A 21,938-nucleotide genomic window follows, 5' to 3' on the forward strand; every position below is an offset into this window, starting at 1 on the left:
TGTTGAAGCTCCATAAAACTCTGATTAGACCACTCTTGGAGTATCATGTTCTGTTCTGGAAGGATGTGGAAGCTTTAGAGAGGGTGCGGAGGAGATTACCAGGACGCTGCCTGGATTAGAGAGCATGTCTTACAAGGAAAGGTTGACTGAGCTAGGGCTTTTCTCTTTGGAGTGAAGGAGGATGAGAGGTGACTTGATAGAGATTTATAAATGACAAGAGGCATAGATGGAGTGGATAGCCAGCACCTTTTTCCCAGGGTGGCAATGACTAATAGGAAAGTGTTTAATTTTGAGGTGATTGGAGGAAAGTGTAGGAAGGATGTTAGAGGTATGTTTTTGTTACATAGAAGATGGCAGTGGGTGCATGGAACACGCTGCCAGGGGTGTTAGTGCAGACAGATACTTTAAGGACACCTAAGAGACTCTTAAGCGAATGGATAAAAGAAAAAATAGCTATGTGGGAGGGAAAGGTTAGATTGATCTTGGAGTAGTTTAAAAGATCGTCACAACATCATGGTCTGAAGGACCTATACTGTGCTGTACTGTTCTATGGTCTTTGTTCTAGTCAACAGTTAATCTGCAGTTGGAGGCATTAAAAAGGCATTAGTTATGTCAAGCTGTAATCAAAGAAGAAGGAAAGAGGACTTGTTTCACAGCAAAGTGCTCCCTCATCTTGATCAACACAGATATAGAATAATTGAAGACTATGGCATAGCAGGAGCATATTCAGTCCATTGCATGCTATTTAAACTTTGAGAAACAATTGTTTTAATAGAAACAATGTAAATACCATTGGTACTTTATAATTGGCAAATGCTTACTTCTAAAGTCTATGGTCTATTTACAGTGTTGTGTTTTCATTTCTTTTTTTTTAAACTTTTTTTATTGCATTTTTAAATGATTACAAAGTATACTTTGTGTTTTCATTTCTGAAGTATTTATAAACAGCTGTTTCCAAAGAATAGCTCTTAGGTGTTCTTAAGGATGAACTTACAAGTACAGAAACAATTAACTTGAAAAAAACCTTACCAGGTTTTCTTTGTCTATATTCTCATGGCCACTATACCCCAGAGAAGAAGAATGACAAAAAAGATCCAACGTAAAATGTTCCATATGAAATGGTATTTGGAACTAATTTTCCTGTGAGGAAAGAGGCAGCTAGTTTAATCAAAAACATTCATGACATGTACAGAAGGATGTGTGAACCAATATTTGTATTTGATTGCAAGATAGTTGTGGTGTTGGTGACCTGTTATGCTGTTGGCCTGTTATATTGTAGGCTCGCTATGCTGTTGGCCTGTTTTGTTGCAGGCTTGCAGGCTGTTGGCCTATTATGTTGTGGGCTCGTTATTCATTTGGCTGGTTATGTTGTTGTCTTGCTATATTGTAGGCCCTTTATGCTGTTGGCCTGATATGTTGAGGGCTTGTTATGTTGTAGGCTCATCATGCTGTTGGCCCATTATGTTATTGACCCATTATGCATTTGACCTATCTAAGGGCCTCTTAAATGTCCCTAATGTATCTGCCTCTACCACCACTCCTGGCAGCACTATTGATGCCTCATGTTTTATTTCTATATCTCATGAGCCATCAGCTGACCATGTAGATCAGGGGTTCCCAACCTCTTTTTATGCTCTAGAGCCTTACGGTTAACAAAGGGGTCCATGGACCCCAGGTTGGGAACCCCTAAGGTAGATGTAAAGGTCATGCAATGAGTGGGAAATTGCAAGTCAAACACATTGCTTTGAGTACTGAGTTATACATATGCCAGACTATGCAAGGCTGGCAGACTTCCTTCCCTAAAGGACATTGATAAACTAGACGTATTTTCACAAAAAATATCTTTTTGATATTAGTTTATTTTCTATATCAATTTAATTAATGTCATTAATTAAATGAGTATTAATTTTTTATCTGATTTGTTGGAATTTGAACCCCTGATTTCCCAGATCAGTGATGCGATATGATTACTGCCTTGCTTCTAAACCTTTGCTGCAGTCCATGTTGCACAGTGTAGTGAAGAGAAGGACTGTGAGGTGAATCAGACTCTCACGTGCTTTCTTTGTGCAGAGTAACAGGTAATGTTACCTCGTGACAGGATGGTGGAGCAGTTAGTGCTGGTACCTCCCATTTCCATGGACTGAGGTTCAATCCCGAACTTGGATGCTTCTTGTGCGGAGTTTCCATGTTGCCTTCCCCCAAATGCTCTGGTTTCCTCCCATCACCAAAAGACTTACTGATTGGCAAACTGAACACTGTAAACTGCCCCTTAGTGTTGGTTAATGTTAAAAAGATGCAAAGGGAGTTGATAGGCATTTGTGAGAGAGAATATGTAGCTGGGATACAGGGAAACAGCTAGAGTTCATTATTAAGGATGAAATAGTGGCATATCTAGATAGCAGTGATAGGATTGGGCCGAGCCAGCATGGATTTACCAAGGGTAAATCATGCTTGACTAATCTGTTGGAGTTTTTCGAGGATGTAATCAGGAAGTCAGACAAGGGAGATCCAGTGGATGTAGTGTACCTCGATTTTCAGAAGGCATTTGATAAGGTCTCACATAAGAGATTGGTGGGTAAAATCAAAGCTCATGGCATTGGGGGGAAGACATTGACATGGATAGAAAACTGGTTGGCAGATAGAAAGCAAAGGGTAGCGGTGAATGGGTGTTTCTCGGAATGGCAGGTGGTGACTAGTGGGGTGCCACAGGGCTCAGTATTGGGACCACAGCTGTTTACAATTTACATCAATGATTTAGATGAAGGCACTGAGAATAACATCAGCAAATTTGCTGATGATACTAAGCTGGGTGGAAGTGTGACATGTGATGAGGATGTTAGGAGAATTCAGGGTGACTTGGATAGGCTGGGTGAGTGGGCAGATACTTGGCAGATGATGTTTAATGTGAATAAGTGTGAGGTTATCCACTTTGGGAGTAAGAACAGGAAGGCAGATTATTATCTGAACGGTGTAGAGTTAGGTAAGGGAGAAATACAAAGAGATCTAGGAGTCCTTGTTCATCAGTCACTGAAGGTGAATGAGCAAGTGCAGCAGGCAGTGAAGAAGGCTAATGGAATGTTGGCCTTTATTACAAAGGGAATTGAGTACAAGAGCAAGGAAATCCTTTTGCATTTGTACAGAGCCCTGGTGAGACCACACCTGGAGTATTGTGTACAGTTTTGGTCTCCAGGGTTAAGGAAGGACATCCTGGCTGTAGAGGAAGTGCAGCGTAGGTTAATTCCTGGGATGTCTGGACTGTCTTACGCAGAGGGGTTAGAGAGACTGGGCTTGTACACGTTGGAATTAAGGAGATTGAGAGGGGATCTGATTGCAACATATAAGATTATTAAGGGATTGGACAAGATAGAGGCAGGAAATATGTTCCAGATGCTGGGAGAGTCCAGTACCAGAGGGCATGGTTTGAGAATAAGGGGTAGGTCATTTAGGACAGAGTTAAGGAAAAACTTCTTCTCCCAGAGAGTTGTGGGGGTCTGGAATGCACTGCCTCAGAAGGTAGTGGAGGCCAATTCTCTGGATGCTTTCAAGAAGGAGCTAGGTAGGTATCTTATGGACAGGGGAATCAAGGGATATAGGGACAAGGCAGGAACCGGGTATTGATAGTAGATGATCAGCCATGATTTCAGAATGGCGGTGCAGACTCGAAGGGCTGAATGGTCTACTTCTGCACCTATTGTCTTTTGTCTATTGAAAGAGAGAAGGGACTGGATTGATGGGATTGGCCAAAAGTGTTGTAATAAGAATACCCTATCCATATAAATTAAATTAATTTTTAGGGACTGGTAAATTTTATAAACAATATTTATTCCCAGAAGTCCATAGATCACTAATGATAGGAGCAGAATTAGGCCATTTGGTCCAACAGGTGTGCTCTGTCATTTGATCATGCTGATTAACTTATTTAGAGATACAGCGCAGACCAGGTTACTCCAGCCCAAAGAGCTGAATCTGCCAGCAACCCACCTATTTAACCCGAGCCCAATCACGGGACAACGTACAATGACCAATTAATCCACTAACCAGCACGTCTTTGGAACGTGGGAGGAAACTGGAGCACCTGAGGAAACCCACATCGTCACGGGGAAATAGTACAAACTCCTTACAGGTAGTGCCAGAATTGAATTCTGAACTCCTATACCCTGGGCTATATTTGTGCTACACTAACCACTACGCTACTGTGGTGCCCTATTTATTTTCCCTCTCAACGCCATTTTCCTGCCTTCTCTCCATAACCTTTGGCACCTTTACTAATTAAGTACCTATCAATCTCAGTTTTAAATGTAACCAGTGATTGGATCTCCCCAGGAGTATGTGGCATCGAATTCCCCATATTCACCTCTCTAATGGCTTGGTAGACCATTAAAAATATGCCTAAATTTAATGCAATAAAGCTTAATATTTTCAGGGCTTTTTTAAACTGATACTAGCTCAAAATCCTGAATATTAGTTTGTTAATGTAACCAAACTCCTTCTAGCGTGCTACCTGTAGGAGTCATGTACTGTTTCTATTTTCCTATTTTCTGTCTGTACGTATTGTATTTTATGTTGCAAGCTTTATTTTGGGTTATGATAATTTGCCACGTGGGTTGGGTGTGGTACAAACAAATGAGTACAGTCATATTTTCACCCTTTGTGTTGTTAGTTTAGTTAGAGATAGAGACTGAGCAGGGCTTGGATTTTTTTTTTGTTGACTGCCTATTTACTTATATCATTAATATTGTTTATCGCTGTATAAAATCGTTCGTCTTTGCTGGTTTTGTAATAAAGGATATAATGTACTTTTTTTCACTTGGAACACCATTATTTGGAGATGTGGCATTCAGTATTGAGTTGTTCAGTCAGTCTCTCAATAATTTTGGTTTCCTTTTCAAGTAATCGCTTCTGTCCCACCAAATTAAACTGCAGATCATCTGAAACCAGCAAGCTGCACTAGTTTCAGCAAGTGCTGGTAGTGTTTACATTATAATCACAACATTAGGGCATAGGCATCAGCAGGAGAAATTTAGCACATTGATTCCCTATCACCCATTTTACATTTTTGCATGATCAATAATATTCACTTGACTCAAACAGTTTAAAATAAACCTTTGATTTCCTAAAGCAGATGACACCACTGCAGGTAAAATCCTAGATGATGACAAAGAGGCAGAGAGGATTGAGAAAGATTTGTTGGCTGAATGCGACAACCTCGCCTTCAATGTCAATAAAACCAAGGAATTAATTGTGGACTTCAGGAACAGGGCATTGGGAGAACACACACCAGTCCACATTGAGGAGACTAGTCATGATGGAAAGAGTGAGCAGCTTCTAGTTTCTGGATGTCAACATCTCCAAGCTTCTATCCTGCTCATAACACATTAATGTGACTACAAAGAAGGCTCTCCTTCATTAGGAGTTTGAGGAGATTTGGCATATCAACAAAGATTTGCAACTTGTACAGATGTAAAGTGGAGATCATTCTGACTGCTTGCATTACACCCGGGTATAGAGGCTTCAATGCACAAGATTGCAGAAAGCTGGAGAGGATTGTAGACTCAACCAGTTCCATGGCAGGCACAACCTTCCCACCATCAAGGGCATCTTTAGGAGGTGGTGCGTTAAGAAAGTGGCATCCTTTATTAAGATCACTCATCATTGGGGTGCTTGGCTGGTGGCGTTGTGGCATCAGCACTGGACTTCGGGGCGAGAGGTCCTGAGTTTTTTCATCCAGCTGGCTCCCTTGCACGCTTTCCATCTGTGCTGGGTTAGGAGCTGGTGATCTCTTAAAAAAAACTCACCCGGCAGAAGGCAACGTACATGATTTCCCAATATGCCAGAGCGGCGTGGAGGGAAATCGTCCACCAACTGGAAATTCCAGATGCGGCCTACTGATGATGACATCATCGGGGACATGGCCTTTTCTCATTTCTACCATCAGGGAGAAGGTACAGGGGAACGTGAAGACCTACACTTATTTAGGAACAGCTTCTTCCCCTTCATCACCAGAGTTCTGAACAGTCCATAATCCTATGAATACTATCTTGTTATTCCTGTTATTTGTGCAATTTATTTATTTTGTAAATTATATTAATTTTATGTTTTTGTTCTGTTCTGCTGCTGCAAAGCAACAGGTTTTACATCACACAAGACAGTGATAATAATCCTTATTTGGAGTCTGATTTTGACCTGTAGAACCTCGAAGTATCATTAATCATCCCATGTACAGCAGTCATCATTACAGTTGTGCAGATATACAGCGAGTGCTTGTAAGGTATAATTTTATAAAGATTTTGCTTTTACCCAATTTCCTGTGCTGATAAGTAATCTGTGACTGGAGGAAGTAACTGATGACCTGTTAAAAATAAGGGAAATATCTGTCAGGTGGTTGGGCAAGTAAATGTTTATTATAAGCTGCACCATTTACTTTGCACTAAGCAAGTGCTGTATTTAAAATATATTGGCATGAAATTAATACCCATAGGAAATAGCTTAATTTCTTAATAGATTTTTATTTATTTTTTAGAATAGTACAGCACATGAATAGGCACTTCATTCCATTGTTTCTGTGCTATGATGCCAAATGAAAGAACTTGCATCTTCCATGCACATGATCCATATTCCTCCCTTCCCTTCATGTTCATGAGTCTGTCTAAATGCCTCTTAAATATCGCTCCAATGTTATCGGTGGCAAGGTGGAAGTATGTCTCTACCATGTCTGAGCTAGCCTGTAGTCACCCTTGGGCAAGGTGTAGCACTCGCTTAGCCCCTGATCAGGGTCATGAGAAGCCTTGGGAGCAGGCAGTGATTGGTCGTATGAGCAGAGGGTGCTTATCACAAGCCCTCGTTATGACACCAGGCAGACAATTGCCGAAGAGTATTGACAATGGCTGGGGTCAACCCAGCTTTGTAAAGGAACTGCCCAGAAGAAGGCAATGGCAAAGCACTTCTGTAGAAAAATTTGCCAAGAACAATCACGGTCATGGAAGGATCATGATCGCCCATGTCTTACAACATGGCACATAATGAACAAGCGAATCATGCCTGCTTGCACCACCACCTCTCACAACATAAATGGGTATGAGCTATAACCTGATAATAGACAGATTTGAATTGTTTTCTCTGGATCACTAGAAGCTGACGGAAGATCTATTAGTTTATAAAATTATGAGAAACATAGATAGGGTAGATGGAGTCTTTCCCAGGAGGGAAATGTCAAATAGTAGAAGGCAAAACCTTAAGACTAAAGGGGGAAAATTTAGGGGAGATGTGCAGGGAGAGTTTTATGTTACCCAGATGCTATGTGCCTTTCTTTATAGCTCATATCCACTATGCTGTAAGCATCATGGTGAACTTCCCAGACACCCTCTCCAAATCTTCTCCACCCTTAATGTTATGGGACAACCAGAACCAAACAGTAACTCCAAATGTGGCCTGATCAAACTTTCATACAGCTGCAACATGATTCCAAGAATTTTATACTCAGTACCCCGGCAGCTAAAGGCAGGCATGCTAAATGCCTTACTTATCATCCTGGTTATTTATTTTCGTTTAGGGATACAGCATAGGACAGGTTCTTTAGGCCCTTTGAGCTGCACCGCCCAGCAATCGATTTAACTATAACCTAATCACAATGACCAATTAACCTACTAGCCAGTACGTATTTGTGTGTGGGAGGAATCTGGGAGGTCTGGAGAAACCCCACAAGAAGTGTCCTTACGGAGGACCCTGGGATTAAACTCTGAATTCTGACACCCCAAGCTGTAATATCGTTGTGCTAACCGTGATGTTACTGTGGCGTCTTTTGATGTTGCCACTTTCAAGAGCAATGGATTTGACCTCAAAATCCCACTGTGCATCAATGGTCTTAAGGTCCTGCCATTCACTCAGTATTTTCCCCTTACATTTGACCTCCCCAAATGCAACACCTCACACTTTTCAAATTAAATATGAACTGCCCTTTCTCTGCTCATATATACAATACAATTCTGTTGAAAGCTTTGAACAATTTAGCAAATTATGCATTAAACCATGCAGCAGTCTATGCAAAAAGCATGAATAATTACAGAAGTATGTTCAAGCCTTACTTTCAAAGATGTCCAGTTTTACAGGAGTTTGCAGGTCCATCAAAAATCTCGTAATTCCACACCAGTACATGTCTTGATCATTCAGAGTTAGCTGGTCCATTGTGACTGTAAACTCCCCGGCTCTTTTATCATCTTTAATGCTTATCCTGCCTTCAGAGATTGTCTTCTCAGAGCCTTGAGTTTTTACCAGAATGGTACAGGCTGACCTGCTCCTGCCTTTGCACCAGTATTTCTGATAGTTGCGGTAATGCATGTGGTAGGTACAGGTAATCTGGACTGAATCTCCCTCATTTCCATTTACTACTTGTGGTCCTCTTAGAGTAGCATTTGCAACTGTTCAATGTGAAAATACAATGGACATGTTAAAGTATAATAATTGCAACAGATTAATAACTCAGTAGCACATGAAAATTTCTGGAATGATTTATCAGATCAGGCAGCATCAATGGAAGGAAATAAACAGCCTACATTTTGCACTGATTTCTCTAACATCTGGTAATTACCCCACCTTTATTTCCCCCATTTTCCATCATTATTCTGGTTACCCATTCATCCCTTCTCTTCTCCTCTCCCACCCTCATTACCTGCCCATCACTTCCTTGTGGTTCCCCATCCCCTCCCCTTTATTCCATGATCCACATCTCTTCTTCAGCCCTTTACCCTTTCCCCCTCATCTCTCCTAGCTTCTCCCTCCCCACCTATCTCTTCATATGGATTCCTCTATCACCTACCAGCTTGCACTCCTCCCACTCCTCCCGTGATCTTATTCTTGTTTCTGCCCCGTTTCTTTCCAGTCCTAGTGAAGGGTCTCCACCTGAAATGTCAACTGTTTATTTCCCTGCATAGAAGCTGCCTGATCTGCTAATTTCCTCCAGCACTTTGTGAATGTTGCTCAAGATTTCCAGCACCTTCAGAAGCTCTTCTGTCTCATAACTCTGAGTGTTCACTTGAGCACTTAAGAGCAATTGAAATTATGGTCCTTGTGTCCTAACTCGCACCAAGCTCCAATTACCTGACATCTTTGCAATTGCTGATCTTTTCTTTCTTTTTCTTTTTCTTTTTCCATCTTTTTATTATCATTATTAATAACAACAAAATAAAATTGGTACATAGATAATGGGATTACAAAATGTACATATTTCAACTAACTATAAAAGATTACAAAAGCAATGATTACAGTATAAATGAGTATTCCCACATCGTAAAAGATACAATATACAAATAGACAAGGCAAAGCTGGGGGTATCATAATATAGAATAAAAAGAAAAAATAAAAAGGAAAAAAAATTCATTATGCAAACAAAACTAATCTAAAAATCTAATAACTAATAGAAGAAAAAAAACAAAAAAGAAATAAAAGAGAAAATAAAAAAGAGCGAAAAAATAAAGGGCTGTTTATAATATCTCACAAAAATACAAAATCATCAGTGTTGTCAACTCTGATCCTCTTGACATATATGAAATCAAAATTGGAAAATCAAATGGGCCTGGAACAGGGTCCTATTACATCATATGAAAATATTGAATAAATGGTCTCCATATCTTTTCAAATTTAGTAGAAGTGTCAAATACACCACTTCTAATTTTTTCTAAATTTAAACATATTATTTGAGAAAACCAATGAAATACAGTAGGAGGATTAATTTCCTTCCAATTCAACAAAATAGATCTTCTCGCCATTAGTGTAAGAAATGCAATCATTTGACAGGCGGAATAAGATAAATGAAGTGAGTCCATCATTGGTAAACCAAAAATTGCGGTGATAGGATGGGGTTTTAAATCAATGTTCAATACCACAGAGATAATGTCAAAAATATCTTTCCAATATTTTTTCAAAAGCGGACACAACCAGAACATATAAGTTAAAATTGCCTAATTTTAGATTTTATTATTGGGCAGTTAATATCAGATATTTGATATGTTGGTTGAAAGATTGGCCTGGAAATTAAATCGGTACCAGGTTTTGCACTGGGTTCTATTTTGGGGACTTCTCTCCCTTTTGCTCTTTCTAAATTGCCGAAACGAATTGACAACCCGATAGTTAAACATACTTTACGTATATGGTTTCAATTTTGGAAATTTTTTGGGTTGACTCAGTTTGTTTTAAATATTCCTATTGTATCCAATTGTTTTTTTCACCCTTCAATTATAGACCAAGCTTATTCGGCTTGGAAGACTAAGGGATTACTACGATTTTCTGATTTATTTTTGGATAATAGTTTTATGTCTTTTGAGCAATTATCTAATAAATATAATTTGCCTTGATTTAATTTTTTTAGATATTTACAGATTAGGAATTTTTTAAATACTGTACTTCCTACTTTTCCAAATTTTGTGTCTTCAGGTATTTTGGAGAATTTGTTTCAATTAAACCCCTTTCAGAAAGGGCTTATATCAAAACTTTATAATATAATTATGAAGATACGTTCAGAGCCCCTTTATAAGACAAAAATGATTGGGAAAGAGAGCTTAACCTTATTATTCCTATTGAGAATTGGGATAGAATTCTTCAATTAGTTAATACATCATCTATATGTGCCAAACATTCACTAATACAGTTTAAGGTCGTACATAGGGCCCATATGTCCAAGGATAAATTGGCTCATTTTTATTCTTATATAAATCCTATTTGTGATAGATGTCAATCTGCCGATCTTTTCTAGTTAAACAGTATCTTCGAAGTACTGATCCTTGCTTTCATTTTACTGCGTTATCTTGCCTTGTTCCCATCTCCAGAATCTCAAGCCTTTTAACAACCAGAATCTCTGCATTCCTCTAAATACGGCCTCTTGACCCTCTAATACTGCAGGCATGCCTTCAACTGTTGCCCTTCTACTCATCTCCAACTCTCTCCCCTTTTAAGCTGTCCATAAGACCCCCTTGCCCACGTCAGCAGAGGAAAATCAAGCAAAAAAAGAAGCACTGGAGATGATGGAATTCTGAAATATAAGCAGGAAGTGCTGGAACCACCCTGCTGGTCAGGGAGCGTCAGAGGACAGTGAAGCAATTAACACGTCAGGCTCTACCCCAGCAGGAGCATTCAAACCACTGGAGGGACTCAGTACTTCAGGCAGCATCTAAGGGGGATAATGGACAGTTGAGATTTCAGGATGTAAAATGTACCTGCAGTATTTGGTGTATTGCCCTCTCTTGTGTCCACCCTAGAAGGGACTGACAAAAGACCTAGAAGCTAAAACATTAATGTTCCTTCTTTCCACAGATACTACCTGACCAACTGAGCAAAAAGATTTCTGCTTTCACTTCTTACATCTCATCACATAGCCTGGTGTCAGCATCTTAGCTGTTTAATCTTGTGAGGTGCCTCATGGTGCTGTCTATGTTAAAAGTGCTATTCAAATAAAAAATCCATTTTAGGACCAGTTATTACCCTTGGAACATCAGAGAGGGTAACCTCACACATCCCATCACAGAACTAATTCCACAATCGATGGACTCAGTTTTAAGGATTCTACTGGTCTTGATATTTATTGCTTATTTATGATTATGACAGAAACATTTTTTTCTCAGCTCACGCTGGTAAAACCTGAAGTGCGGGCAGAGGTAAGCACAATCATTTTACAATTGTTAGGAACTTTTGGACTACTCTAGTGGTGGTTAGTATTGTGCCTTTCTGAAGATTTGTATAGAAATTGCAGTGTAGCCCTAATTCTTTAATGCTATTGTGTTGTGTATTTGGGATGAAACCAGTTGTAGATATTGCTATTAGGACAATGTATACTCTGTTCATGTCCCAAAGTCTTATCTTCCAATTTCCTCTTTTTATTGAGCATATTTCTGGTGTTTTTCACTTACTGATTTTTGTAGGTTTTGTGTGTTTGGAATGGCTATATCTATTAAGCAGGTTGTTCTTGCTTGCTTATCCTGTATTGTTATATCTGGATGGTTATTATGGATTGTCCTATCTGTAATAATGGATCAGTCGTAATATAATTTTTGGTATTCTGACTTGAAAGCTCGATCAGGCTTGTATTTATTGTAAGGGATGATTTTTTATGTTTGTATTTTAAAGCAAGATTATGATGAATGATGTTTGCTACTTGATTGTGCCTGTGTAAGTAATCAGACTGAGTTAAACTGCTACAGGATCCTGTAATGTTTTGGATTATTTATGGTTTTTCTTGACATTTTCTATATTTATCATCTTGAATTTGTTGCTCTTTTATTATGTATTTTGTTTTGTTTTTGTGGTAACCACTTGGTCCTATATTACCACAAGGAATCCTTCTGTTTCTGGGAAGAGGTCTTTAATTCTGAGCCAGGCGTTTGACTCATCCTTGTCAACATCTAGTCTGCACAGATCATGGGGATGTGTTTCATGTGTTCCATGTGTTCCATGAAGGGTCATGCTCTTCCATTAGTTAACAGTGATAATTTCTTCATTTTTCTGTGTATTGCTCTCATTTGAGTTTAATGGTATGTACTTCTTATCAGAATTGCATATGCTCACATGGAGTATTGAATCCTGTTTTCATTGATGATAATATGTCCTCAGAAGTTTTTAATCTCTGTTATTCCTCTTCCTCCTTCCCTCCACAGTAGTGTTAATCTAAGTGCATTTGAGTGTACATAACGTTTTCTGAAATTTGTCATTTCTTTCTTCTTATTTTTCTTTGTAAATTTTCCAGATCTGTTTCAGACTAGGGTATCATGTCGAAAGGATACATCAATATAGATATATGGAAGGTGTTTAATGTCTTTGTTATGTTTTTACTGCTGAGCTCTGATTGGTAGATTTTCTTAAACCTTGAGCTAAATTCTGTCAAAAGTTTTTCCTTCCTCGCACTATGATCTATGCTTTTTCTTTGCTTGCTGATATCCCAGATACTTATATGTTTAATATTTATCCATCAGTTGTATTGTATCTTATTATTGCAATTTATTTTTTCTCAGCTTAAGCTGGTAAAACCTGGGATACAGGAATAGCCAAGTTTGTTCATTTCTCAATTACTAGGGACTTTAGGACTATTCTAGTGCTGTTTAGTATTGTGGCTTTCTGAAGATTTACACAGATACTATAATTAATATCATTATTTTCTTTTTTTGTGTGTTTCCAAAATTTGTTGTCTTTTGCAGATTGGATTTTTGACTTTCTCTGCCCCGTGTGGTTTTTCATCGATTCTATTGAATTTCTTTCTATTTGCTGTAAATGCCCACAAGAAAGTTAAGCTCAGGGTCGTATATGGAGTAATACTGTATATGTACTTCGGTAATAAATTTACTTTGAACTTTGAAATGTTTAAAAAGTTGTTGCTGTTTTGCTCATAGCCTGTTCTGCATTTTAATCAACAGTTTCAGTTTACCCTTTAAATGCATGGGCTTTCATGGGGACTGAGAAACTTACTGGCAGGTCATAGATTCTTGCCTAGATTTTATAATTTCTAAATTAGTTTTCCTTATATCACCTGTCGATCCTTGTAAATTGCTGCAAACACCTTTCCTCGGGCCCTAAATTTCTCTAATTATGGGAGCAGTTTCATACACAGGGCAATTTAGATCTCTGGAAGTTCCAAGTTTTAACCACCCTCTCACCTCTTAAAAAACATACACAAAATGTTCTGCTTTTCTTTGCTTCCTGCAAAAGTAGATAATTTCGCAATTCTTCATAACATTTTGCAATTAATTTTGGCCCAGTCACCAAACGGGCTTTATACTTGTACAATATGGCTCGTAACAGTCCACTTTGTGCATTAAAAAATAGAAAGTGATTTAAAAAATAGATGATCAATAAGCCTTTGTCATTTGCTTGGGACATGGCCGTGCTTAAAGTAGCTTTAATTATTTAATTATAAAAGTAGCTTATAATTATTAATAATTATTTTAGTTATTTATATGTAATCATTTAAATATAAATACATCTATCTGGAGTAGATGATGCACAAAGCTGATGAAAGTAAGGAAAACTTGGATCATCTTCAAAAAATCCCAAAGCAATTTGAAACCATGTCATATTGTAATGAAGGAAGTATGATGGCTGATTTGTGTACAAGTTTGCACATACATCCAGAAATATAAGGCACTAATTTTTATCCTCATGTCTCCATGGTTGGATATGTCCAATTCTCTAGGAAACGATATATCCAGGAGGTGGAGAGATTGAATGATAGTGATCGCAAGATATTCCATCCTTTTAAATTAGCTGCTGAATTGCAGACTCTTCTAGTTGTCCCTAGTTATACTAAAATCTAACTTGCATATTATCAAATACCAATGTGATTTCAAGAACAGATGCAGTCACTTACCTGACAGGGAGATCATGAAGTAAAGAAGCACAAAGTCCATGGTTTACTGCTTTTGAATCCTGTGAAGCATATGATATTGTTCCTATTTTATATCTTTGCACAACTCTACTGAGTTTCACTGGTTTCAGGAAGCATACTTGTAGGAATGGGGTGGAACTTGTGACAAAATGAATTACAGTACTCTGATATTCATATTTTTATGATTCCAGCTCTCTGCTAATTACAAGAATAGCCATTAAGGAATGGCTGAGTAAATATCGTTTTTAGTGACTGTATTTTGATATTATGTATTTTGTATTATGATAAGTTATTTCTTAAAACTAGTGGAGTGGAATACCAAATTGCTGTCTTTGATAGCTGTCTGGGTCATGTGTTAAACAGCAGATGCTCTGTTTAATTCAGAATAGTCCAATGTAATTAAGGACCTGACCTTAAGGTGTGCTGAAAGGAGGTTAGGTGGAAAATATTGACAAAAAATGCTGGAAATACTCAGCAGGTCAGGCCGCATCTGTGGAAAGAGAAGGAGGCAGGAAAGATGGATAAGACAAAAGGAATAAACAATAATAGAGAATAGTTTAAATGGGTTATAGGGGCAAATGTAGACTTATTCAGAAGGTTAAGGCACTTGGGGCCAAGGTGAGCTGGCTAATTGGATCTAAAATTAGTTTGGTGATAGAAGCAGAAGATAGGATGTTTTTCACATAGGAAGATTTTGACAAGCGAATACACAGGGATTGGTGTGGTTACCATTCATCGTTGTAATGGTTACTAATGACCTGGATGTGAATAGAAGTGGTATTTCAAGATTCAAGAATCAAGATTAATTTATTATCAAAGAATGCATAAGTTATACAACTTTGAGATTTGCTTGCTTTTATTATCAAAGAATGTACAAATTATACAACCTTGAGACTTGCTTGCTGACAGGTAGCACAAAGCAAGAAACCCAAAAGAGCCCAATTAAAAAAAAAATGAAAATATAGAAGTAAGACTCGATGTGCAAGAGAAAGAAAAAAGAAATTTTAATCATGCAAACAATTGAAGCGATCAACAACAACATTCCAAACCAAAAATTAAGTTGCCGTATCTGAGCCCCGGAGTAGGCCCAAAGCCTCACTTATCAATTCATCATATTAGTGGTCATGGAGCACAGCAGCTGGGGCAGCCTTCATAGCCTCAGTGCCATGGAGATGGCTACCATAGAGAACAAGCGAAATTGGCTCTCGTCCCAACCAATGCCCTTGTCTTTTCAGTCTGTCTAGGCTGGCATTTAAATTGACCCCACAGCGGAACAGTGAAAAGCTCCTACACCCTGGAGAAGGAGCGAAGATCATGGAGAGTGAATAAAATTCACTCTCACCTCTGATCTAGGGCAGCATTTAAATAGTCTAAACAGCAAATTGTAAGCATGGCAACCAGTCCTTTTGACCGAACAAACCCATGCTGTCGATGTGACCAATTAACCTACTAATCCATACATCTTTGGAATATGGGATGAAGTTGGAGCACCCAGAGGAATCTCACACAGACACAGGAAGAGTGTACAAACTCCCTACGCACAATGATGGGATTTGAACCCAGGTCACTGGCATTAGAGATGACACAAATAATACTGGCGTTGTGATTAGCAAGGAAGGTTGTCTATGGTAAGGTGTAGATCAGATTGAGTAGAGTGTCGACAGATGGAATTTAATCACATGAAGTGTGATGCAATTCACTTGACAAGTGAAGTAGAGATAGGACACATGTAATAAATGGTTGGGCTCAAACGATTGTTGATAAACAGACACATAGTGGTCAGCTTCATAATTCCCTGATAGCAGCAACACAGATTGGCAGAGAGTTGAAGAAGGCCGGTAATGTGCCCACCTTCATCGTTTGTGACATAGAATGTAAGAGTTGAGATGTTATGTTACAACTTTCCTTAACTATGGTTCAGTTATACTTTGAGCATTGTGTGCACTTTTCTTTGCCATGTCATAGGAACATTGTGAATGTGCTGCAGAGAACGCAGAGGAGAATCACCAGAAAGTTGCCTGGACAGAAGGACTTCAGGCTGAAGACAGATTGGATAGGCAAGTCTTGTTTATTTTGGAGTGAAGGAGGTCGAGGGGAAATGTGATAGATACTGCAAATGAATGGCACAGTTAAGATAGATAGTTAAACTATGTTCTCCTGGTAGGAGTATCAAAAACAAGATGGCATAGCTTGAAGATGGGAGGAAGGTGTTTTAAAGGAGATCTGTGGGGTATGTCTTACACAAAGTGAAGCTGATATCTGGAATGATCTGCCAAAGGAGGAGGAGAAGTTAGATACAAGAAGAATTTAGACAATCTCCAAAATAGGAAAGGAATAGGAGGACATGGTCTAGTATAGAGAGGCACAAGGTTTGGCATAGGAGTGGTGGGCTTGAACTTTGAACTTTGAACATGTAGTGAAATGCGCCATTGGTGTCAATGACCAGCGCAGTCCAAGCAAAGCGCTGGGGGCAGCGCGCAAGTGTCATCACACTTCCGCCACCAACATAGCATGCCCACAACTTACTAACCCTAATGGAATGTGGAAAGAAATGGTAGCACCACAGGAAACCCACGCAGTCACGGGGAGAATGAAAAAACTCCTTACAGGCAGAAGCGGGAATCAAACCTGGAGCTGTGATCAATGGCGCAGTAAAGCGACTGTGCTACACCACAACACTGTGTTCTCTAATATTGATGAGATGTTATGGTCATCTAGTTCTACTGCAAATACATTGCTCGGCTTCCAAGTGCTCTATAAAGAAATGGAAGTTTCTTTTGCTATCAGTTCACTTTTAACCCAGTTTCAGTCACACTGGAGCCAAGCTTTCCAATGAACTCTAATAATCCATTACTTGCAGCATTTCCCCTGACCTTAGGCTGATTGTGTGAATGGGGGAAAAGTCTTTTGTTAATTTATTTTTTGAAGAGTGGTTTTCTTAATAATCCTTGCATAAGTATCTCCCTGTGAATTCTCCTTAAATAAAACGATGAGATATTTTACTATGTTAAAGCCACATTATAAATAAATAAAAACACAAAATGCTGACAGAACTCAGCAGGCCATCAGTATCTATGGGAGGAGGTAGTGACGACGTTTTGGGCCGAAACCCTTCGGCCCGAAATGTCGTCACTCCTGATGAAGGGTTTCGGCCCGAAATGTCGTCACTACCTCCTCCCATAGATGCTGTCTGGCCTGCTGAGTTCTGCCAGCATTTTGTGCTTTTATTTATTTCCAGCATCTGCAGATTCACTCGTGTTGTATTATAAGTAAATTGTTATTTTTAACACCTCAGTTATAACTCAAATGGTATTTGTAAATGGTGATTATAAAGTTGTTTGTCTTGCTTATTCCTAAAAACCATTGAAGAGTGATCATAGCCTTCATCATCGTAGGAAATGGTCAAACTTGAGGATAGATATGGACCTTATTGTAATGTAGAACATGTGACACTGAATTAATGATCTCTCATCAATGTTATTGCAAAATTAATATCGCTCCTTGTCAGTCTAGTTCTAAGTATATTCAAAATGTTATAAGTTATGTTCCTCAAATCACAATGTGGACTTTGTCTAAATAGTTATATGGGAGAATATGATAACTCCAGGAGAGATGTAGGAGCAACAACCATCATTACACAAGAATATTTTGACCTTACTAAAACCTTTGACTCCATCACAGGACCATGAGACCATAGGATATAGAAACATATTAAGGCCATTTCTCCCATTGAGGCTGCTCTGCCATTCCACCATGGCTGATTTATTATCCCTCATAACCACATTCTCCTGACTTATCCCTTCACCCGATGCCCTTACTAATCAAGAACCTATCGACCTTCGCTTTAAATATACCCAATAAAGTTGCCTCCGCTGTCATCTGTAGCAATGAATTCCACAGGTTCACTACCCTCTGGCTAAAGAAATTCCTCCTCATCTCTGGTCTGAAAGGATGTCCTTGTATTCTGAGGCTGTGCCCTCTGGTCGTGGAGTCTCCCACTACAGGGAACATCCTCTCAATATCCACTCTATCTACATAGTTCAATATTTGATAGGTTTCAGTGAGGTCCTCCCTCATTCTTTTAAGCTCCAGCAAATACAGGTCTAGAGCCATCAAATGTTCCTAATACATTAAACCTTTCATTCCTAGGACCATTCTCTTGAACCTCCTTTGAACCTCTCCAACGCCAACACATCCTCTCTTAGATATGTGGTCCAAAACTGCCCACAATAGTCCAAGTGCGGTATGATCAAAAGTGTGGTCAGCATTACATCTTTGCTTTTATATTCTACTCCTCCCGATACGAATGATAACATTGCATTTGCCTTCCTTACCACCAATTCAACTTGCAAGTTAACCTTTAGGAAATCCTGAACAAGGATTTCCAAGTTCTGCTACCCCTCTGAGTTTTGAACTTGCTCCCCATTTAGAAAATAGTCTATGCCTTCACTCCTTCTGCCAAAGTGCATACATTTTTCTCCCATCCACTTCCCTTTCCTCAATTGGGAGAAACTGTGGAATATTCTCATAAAGTCTGGCTACCTAATGATATTTGTTTTAGTGCATGTAAAGAATGATTCTACCAATGGGTCCTGCAACAGAACTATTCTTAGTGGCAACCATTGTCAAACAAGTCTCCATTACTGTTCTGAATTTTTTTTCAATATTTCTTACTACAATGCTGTACATTCATCCTGCAGGAGTGCAGCTAATGTTCAGAACTAATAAGAAACTATTCATCCTAGAGACCACACCTCACTTGATCTTCAGTAGCTGAATTGCAGCCTATAGATGACACCTGCATCTGCAATAACCTCAATAATAAGCAAATGCTTTGAGAGGCTGGTCGATGACTGCATCTGCAGCTTGATACCACCCACATTGGACCCCCTACAAATTTCCTACCGACACAACTGATTGATAGATGACGTAATAGCCACAGCTTAACACACCATCCTTTCACATCCGGAGAAGAAGGATGCTTATGTGAGAAAGCTGTTCTTGGACTATAGTTCAATATTCAACACCATAATTCTCTTCAGGCTTAACAAGAAGCTCAGAGACCTCAGCCTTCACCCTGCCTTCTGCAGCTGGATCCTAAACCTCCTGTCAGTTCATCGTCAGGTGGTAAGAGTGGGGTCCCTTACCTCTGCCTCTATGACCCTCAACACAGGCGCCCCTCAGGGCTGTGTCCTAAGCCCCCTCCATTATTCTCTGTATACCCATGACTGTGTCGCTACCCACAATGACAATATGCTAATTAAATTTGCTGATGACACTATATTAATTGGCCTTATCTCAAATAATAATGAGGCAGCCTACAGAAAAGAAGTCATCAACCTGACATAGCGGTGTCAAGAAAGCAACCTCTCTCTGAATGTCGCAAAAACAAAAGGGTTGGTTGTGGACTACAGGAGGAATGGAGATGGGCTAACCCCTATTGACATCAATGGATCTCGGGTTGAGAGGGTGAACAGCTTTAAATTCCTTGGCATACACATCACAGAGGATCTCATGTGGCCTGTACATACTGGAAGTGTGGTGAAAAAAGAACAATAGCGTCTCTTTCACCTCAGATGGTTGAAGAAGTTTGTTATGGGCCCCCAAATCCTAAGAACTTTCTACAGGGGCACAGTTGAGAGCATCCTGACAGGCTGCATCACTGCCTGGTATGGGAACTCCCTTAATCGCAGGAGTCTGCAGAGAGTGACGTGGACAGCCCAGTGCATCTATAGATGTGAACTTCCCACTATACAGGACATTTACAAAGACAGGTGTGTAGAAAGGTCTCGAAGGATCATTGGGAACTCAAGTCACCACAGACACAAACTTTTCCAGATGCTATCATCCAGGAAATGGTACTGCAGCATATTAGCCAGGACCAATATGCTCCAGGACAGCTTCTTCAATTAGACTGATTAATTCAGGCTGATACAATTGTATTTCAATGCTATATTGACTGTTCTGTTGTACATATTATTTATTACAAATTACTATAAACTGCACATTGCATATTTAGATAGAGATGTAATGTAAAGATTTTTACTCCTCATGCATATGAAGGATGTAAGAAATAAAGCCAATTCAATGCACTGGGGCATCGTGTTCCCATCCATCATTGCTGATGTCACTGAAACATGTCAGAGAATGGGTTTTACACACAACATTAACAATATAAAAGTCCTCTACCAGCCTACTGAGGTGCGTACCACAACCCTCCGACAAAAAAGATTCTTGGCAAAATGATGGATAATTTGGACCACTTCTCGCATGTTGAATTGTCCTCTTGACAAAAACAGCTGTCAAGGATGAAAATCCTCATCGATGAACAAGCACAGATTTTGACTAATTAAGGAAAAGGGTGTGTGAAAATTATTACTGCAGACCTAAAACAAAGCATTTATTTTTTATTTTTATTTTACTTAGAGCTATATCCATTGTATCTAGTATAAGGTGGCACTGGTGAATATCAGTGACTACTTGTTGGTGGCAAATAAAACAAAGAAAACAACTACATACTTCATTAATTACATTTATTAAATGATCACTGTAAACAATAGTCTGTAATTTCTTTGTTGGAGCTGAGGTTTGGAACTTCCTTTACAATCTGGTATTTTTGCAGTGTGAACTGAAGTCTTGGAGGAGTAGGACAGTGGCATTATGGTGTGAATAGGCCAAATTGTGGCACCAGGGCCTGGGCATGAGAGCAGGGAATGAGCCAATGTTTGACCATTGCTGGATGGACGTGGAGGCAATTCGATGAGGCAGAACCGAGGTGAGGCAGAGTTCAGGTAGATCCTGGGCCCGAGAGTGAGGAAAGACCCAAGGTTTGATTGACTTCAGCACTAGCCTGAATCGGAAAGGCCAGATGCGGGATGAATTGAGGTGGCAGGGATCAGGCCTGAGAGCATTTGAGGTGGCAGGGCCCACGTCCAAGGACAAGGAATAACCCTAAGTTTTTTTGATTTAAGCACTGGACAATATTAAAATAACAATCTTGAAATAATAACAATAAATCTCTTAGCTGATTCCAGGGTTAGTTCTTGCATTGTCTATAACAAGTTTTCATTAAGATAAATTTTATTGAACATACATCTATTGCATTGGTTATCATTATGCCCTTAGGGAATAAAGTATTGCTACCCAGGGAAGAAAAGCTACCATTAAAGATTGATGAGACTGGTGTGTTAAATTGTTCCATAATTTTACAGTTACCATTTATTGGAAGTGGACAGTCAGCAGGTGAAAATAGGTATGCATGACAGAACTTACCCCTTATGGACTTTTAGTAACTCATTCTGGTTGGTATGGTGATTAAGAGCACATCCTCAACTAAATGGATCTGATGACATCAAATTACAAATATCCAGAAGATTAGGCAGAATTTGTGGAGAATGAAATTTTGAGTTAATGTTGATGAAGTAAATTGCTCTTAAGTTAATCTTTACACAAAGTATGATTAGGCCTCACTCCCTGCCCTCTCCCTTCCCCTTTTCCCAACCATGATTTCCCTCTCCCCGCCCCCTTCCCATTCTCAGTCCACAATAGGGACCCATATCAGAATCAGGTTTATTATCAC

General features: G+C 39.2%; 1 protein-coding gene across 1 annotated transcript; it reads right to left on the reverse strand.

Annotated features, from left to right (window-relative positions):
- Positions 1-1,043: 1,043 nt before the first annotated feature.
- LOC132380885 (CMRF35-like molecule 3) lies at positions 1,044-14,381 on the reverse strand. Its single transcript, XM_059949802.1, has 4 exons — positions 14,342-14,381; positions 8,082-8,414; positions 6,298-6,349; positions 1,044-1,140 (listed from the first exon to the last, which is right to left on the reverse strand). Exons 1-4 carry the CDS (start codon positions 14,379-14,381, stop codon positions 1,044-1,046), a joined length of 522 nt encoding a protein of 173 aa, XP_059805785.1.
- Between the last annotated feature and the right edge of the window lie 7,557 nt (positions 14,382-21,938).

The sequence above is a fragment of the Hypanus sabinus genome, chromosome 25, assembly GCF_030144855.1.
Source record: "Hypanus sabinus isolate sHypSab1 chromosome 25, sHypSab1.hap1, whole genome shotgun sequence".
Taxonomy (NCBI): Eukaryota; Metazoa; Chordata; class Chondrichthyes; order Myliobatiformes; family Dasyatidae; genus Hypanus; species Hypanus sabinus.

Bases quoted from the DNA above. Each gene is read 5' to 3' on its own strand.
- LOC132380885 (XM_059949802.1), bottom strand. From the start codon at position 14,381: ATGGACTTTGTGCTTCTTTACTTCATGATCTCCCTGTCAG. The intron at 8,415-14,341 runs GTAAGTGACTGC...CACATTGAACAG, and splicing joins CTTCATGATCTCCCTGTCAG to TTGCAAATGCTACTCTAAGA. The intron at 6,350-8,081 runs GTAAGGCTTGAA...TATTTTTAACAG, and splicing joins AAAACTGGACATCTTTGAAA to GTCATCAGTTACTTCCTCCA.